Raw genomic sequence first — 4,608 nt, forward strand, 5'->3', positions numbered from 1 at the left:
TATATATATATATATATATATATATATATATATATATATATATATATATATATATATATATATATATATATATATATACATGCATATACACCATATTTGTAGTCATTTGAACTGCGCGCCGAATTGTTTTTCCGTATATAAAAGTAATTAAACTACTGTAATAATATCACAAATTAAATTAAATTGATAAGCAATTTTTAATAATTCGATGCTCAATCAGGCATCATATTAGAAAGATGTTAATTTGCTGAAAAATCTTAAATATATTTATTGCGAAAAATATTATCTCAGCCGGGAGTTAAATTTGGATCTCTTGCATTCCGTAAGAGCGTCTTAAGCCTTTAGACTACCGAGGTCTTAATAATATTCTTCGCATCAATATATGTATGGAAATCTTTTTCAGGCGATGTAATATAAACAAAATTTAAATATAATAATGAATAAATTATAAATATAGAGGTTATTAAATAAAATATAATATAAAATATCATAATATAATTTAAATTAGAATTTAATATATAATTTAAAATATAATTAATTACTTATATTAATAATGATTAATAAATCGTAAATTTGATAGAAATACATTCTCATACCAGAATACATTTTTAATCATATTTAGTTGAAAATTAAAATAGTTAAGATTTTTACACTTTTAAAAATCACTACATATTTTCTTTGTTAATTGTTAAACAATTTTCACTCATCTCTCTTAGGCTCAGTTTTTTATTTCCAGCAGAGCTATGAACATTTTTTCCTTATGTATAGCAAGATTGTCTCCCCCTTAAAAAAAATCCTATAGACAATAATGTCGTCACACAGCTTTTTTATTATGAAAAAGTCCGCAGAATTTTTTCTAGGGGGGGAGAGGGTCTTGCTACAGTAAGGAAAGAATGTCCAAATATTTTCTTCTATGTGACTCTATAATCTCTACAATATCAAGTTGATAATTGACCTTTTTTTTTTCGTCATTGTTCACCACCAATGTGTACACTTTTTAGTTAAAAGTTTCCTCACTATGATACGGTAGATGTACGTTCAGGAAGGTATTTCGTTTGTTTAGGTTTTTTTGTATTTAAAAATTTTTTTGTCATTTTTATTTTTTAGTACTTTTTTTATTCCGTTAATTTTTTTACATTTTTTCACTTTCCTCAATAAACAAAAAACCTAATTTCCTCGTCCTGCTTAAATTTGTTTATCACGACTAATTACTCTAAAACGCACTTTTATTCAACACGCGTCTCTCGACCATGTGTTAGTGGGGGCGGCAAAGGTCCCTCTTGTCTCCCCCTTCTCCCCCTTCCTCTGAACGCCCATGTACTGGTTAACTTTTGATCAAATTTTTTTTGCTACGATTAATCACTAAACTGATGGTTTTATAGTAACTTGTAAAGTTACTTATCTCATTAAATCACTACGAAACCAGTTTAGTGATTAATCGTAATTAGAAAAACATAAATTTTACTTTATCATTAAGTTAAGTGACGTTAGGTCTAATCCACAAGTTAACCAGGTGTTATTGTTATTTCCTTATTTCTTAATGGTTAAAGAAAAAAATAAAATTCGATTTGATTCGGCATAAAAAAAAAATCTTGATTTGTTTATCTCTATTTGATGACATTAAATGAAGATAAAGTCTAGCAATACATTAACGGTAATAAAAGATCGCTTTTATTTAAACAATTCTGACGCTTATTATTTCTTGTTACTCCTTGTACAGTTTAACATATAGTTGTTGAATAATGTAACAAAATTTGTACTTAAACACGACGCTCGTGACTTTGCAGGCGTTCAAAGAACCGTGCATGTGCTGCACAATTCGGAGCAGCCAGCCTCAGTGTTCGCCCTCCTCGAGTCGGGCAGCAAAGTGGTACCACTGATAGCGGACGGCTTGTTCGATCTGCTGATGATGAAAATGACGACTATCTACACCAGTAAGAAGCAAACGAAGATTGAATCCAAAGGGCCACGATTCGAGATTGGCGACTTCTGCGTCAAATTGGGCAGCGTGACGATGAGCCAAAATTTCAAAGGTGTCTTGGTAGAAGTGAGTGACACTTCATATTTCTTTTCAAAAAGAGAAGAAACTTTCTAAAAATGACATCGAAAAATTATCGATCCAACTGTCCTCCTTTGATCCTCGATTTCTAGCTCTTTAAAGTGATATTTTTCATTTCGATTCTCTGCTGGATCATCGTTTTGATATTTTTAATTCGGTCTTGATTCCCTCATAAAAATTTACACTAAAATCTGTTTTATCTCCACATAGAAAGCTCGGAATATCGCTTTTCGCTCTCGATTGTCATTTTGCTTTCACCCTTTGATCGTTCGGAAAACGAGGATAAGTTGTTCTCTGTGTCATTCAAATCTGGAAATGAACAACGTCGATTTTCTGATCCGAATCCGTAACAAATTCTTTGGGGAGAGACATTTTGAGACGAGTCCCCTGCTACTTCCGTTGTCTTCTCTGTCATTCACGCGACGAGCGTGCATTATCGATTGATAACTCGGTCACGAGAGTTCCACCCGCGTAAATCGTGTATGTACATGTGCTAGTTATACAATAGGTACATTTTAGAAGCGGAACATGGGAACACCAAGCACCCTTTGATGTCCTCATCGCGCCGCATGGCGAATACGTGTCTCGCGTGTCAAACTCGGGACGCCTGAGATATTTCATGCCACCGGCGTACCACTGCTGATCAAGAGAACAGAGAAATAATCGAGTAATTAAGTCCGGATGTTAACAATAAATCGTCCTATTGATGCTATATCAATCTTACGACTTTATGCGTACTGTCTCATATAGTAAGGGAGTAGACGTAGAAATCATAGGAAAAAAGTATCAGTCTTTAAAAGTTTTAAATATTTAAAAAAAACGTGAGAGAGAGAGAAGGAATTAAAAAGTGAATATTTTAGTCATTTTCATAAATTTTTACAAATTCTTATTTCAACATAAAATAATTTTTTACTTTTTCTTTCAAATCTATACTTAACTAAATTTGTAGATATTTTAACAAAATTGTTCTTTTTGTGTAGATAAATTTGAAAACTAATTGTCATTAAAGCTTTTTCTTGTTTTTAATTGCGTCTTGTTTTTCTTGTTTTTAATTTTCTTGTTTATGATTAATATGTTGGTAAAATGAAATAATGATGCTTCACACGCATAATTAATTAATGAATGGGATTAGGTTGTATATATATAATAATTTCGGATCAAAGATCATTTTTATGCGGATTGAAGCAAGATTGCAGAAGATTTCGGCATGCATTAGCGTGCAACGTATCTCACATGCACATACGAACGCGTTATCGGATGCCATTCGGATGCACTTGTCGCGTAGTTATCTGTAAACATGCAAGATACATACGCGCATATCGATATGGAACGTCATTATGAATTGTATTCGCTTTACCGATACCCTGAGGCTTGTCGAGCATCAATGTACGTTTAACATGGAATTACAATCTCGCTAATACAGCGTATGCTTTAAAATTAAATCGTTTTTGTATTTGCTTTGTCCATTAATACCTGTTAACTAACAATTTAATCGGCTTGCGAATTATTAATTCGCGAGATCGAACGAGTTTTACTCGTTACTCTAAATAGCTTAATACGTTAACTTCCTCGCATAAATCGCGGTTGAACAAAAAAAAAGTGCTGAAAAAAATATTAAATTTTAATAATTATTAGTTCTAAATAAATATTTACTAAATGTAAACATATTTATTTAATACAAAAATTATTAATTTAACTAGTATTTTTTTTAAATATATAATTATAACAAACGTGATTTTTTTATCATAAAATTAACAAAAAGAAGAGCATAAAACCACAGCACAAGTTTTTTATTGTGATATTTAATATATAATTAAGTTTATAAATGATTTTTAGACGTTTCGGTCATAATCTGGCCATCTTCAATAAATTTACAAATATCAATAAAAACGGAATTTACATAAATTTAATATTAAAATCCAACAAAGTTATATATTAAAATATTATTTTTTTTATTGAGTTAATATTTATTTACTATAAATAAATGGTTACTTAGTACTAGATACTATTTAAAGAAATATATGTATTATTAAGATTTAGTAAATTTGTTTTCAGTATATAAGTTATTCCTGCGGATCGCATTTCTTCACTCCAAGAAATAGGCGCAACAGACAATGCGCGGACATCACTTCCAAGCCTTACTTTCATGAAAGAAATCTCGAGTTGTTTCCTTCCCTTTTTTCGCATCGACGACGATCTTCACCCAGACTTCGCAGCGTTACCTCGACGATGCGCCTTCCTGTATATCTTCCGCAGCCGCCCTTTCCCCTTCGACAGATTCACCCGGCTGTGCAGCGGCACGTACATTGCACGTTCGCATGTGTACCCTGTACACACATCCAGCGCGACACTGGCTTTAAATGCTCCAGCAGCAGCCATTCGTATCGGTAACTGCGCCGTTTGTACAGCGACCGCGACGTCAAATACGTCACGATAACCCCCGACTCCCCCCATTAATTTCAATGGTGAAACTCCCCCGCGCGCGCGAAAGAGAGAGAGAGAGAGAGAGAGAGAGAGAGACTCATAGTTAATCTTCGGTCCCTCGTTCT

At 32.6% G+C, this 4,608-nt stretch overlaps 1 protein-coding gene across 1 annotated transcript in view; it reads left to right on the plus strand.

Annotated features, from left to right (window-relative positions):
* Positions 1-4,608, plus strand: part of LOC105618039 (mediator of RNA polymerase II transcription subunit 20) — a 96,538-nt gene that overhangs the window by 88,686 nt on the left and 3,244 nt on the right. Inside the window, exon 3 of the mRNA XM_012199577.1 lies at positions 1,788-2,047. Coding sequence (XP_012054967.1) covers positions 1,788-2,047 — 260 coding nt within the window. The remainder of the gene's footprint in view (positions 1-1,787; positions 2,048-4,608) is intronic.

The sequence above is a fragment of the Atta cephalotes genome (assembly GCF_000143395.1).
Source record: "Atta cephalotes unplaced genomic scaffold scaffold00015, whole genome shotgun sequence".
Classification (NCBI taxonomy): domain Eukaryota; kingdom Metazoa; phylum Arthropoda; class Insecta; order Hymenoptera; family Formicidae; genus Atta; species Atta cephalotes.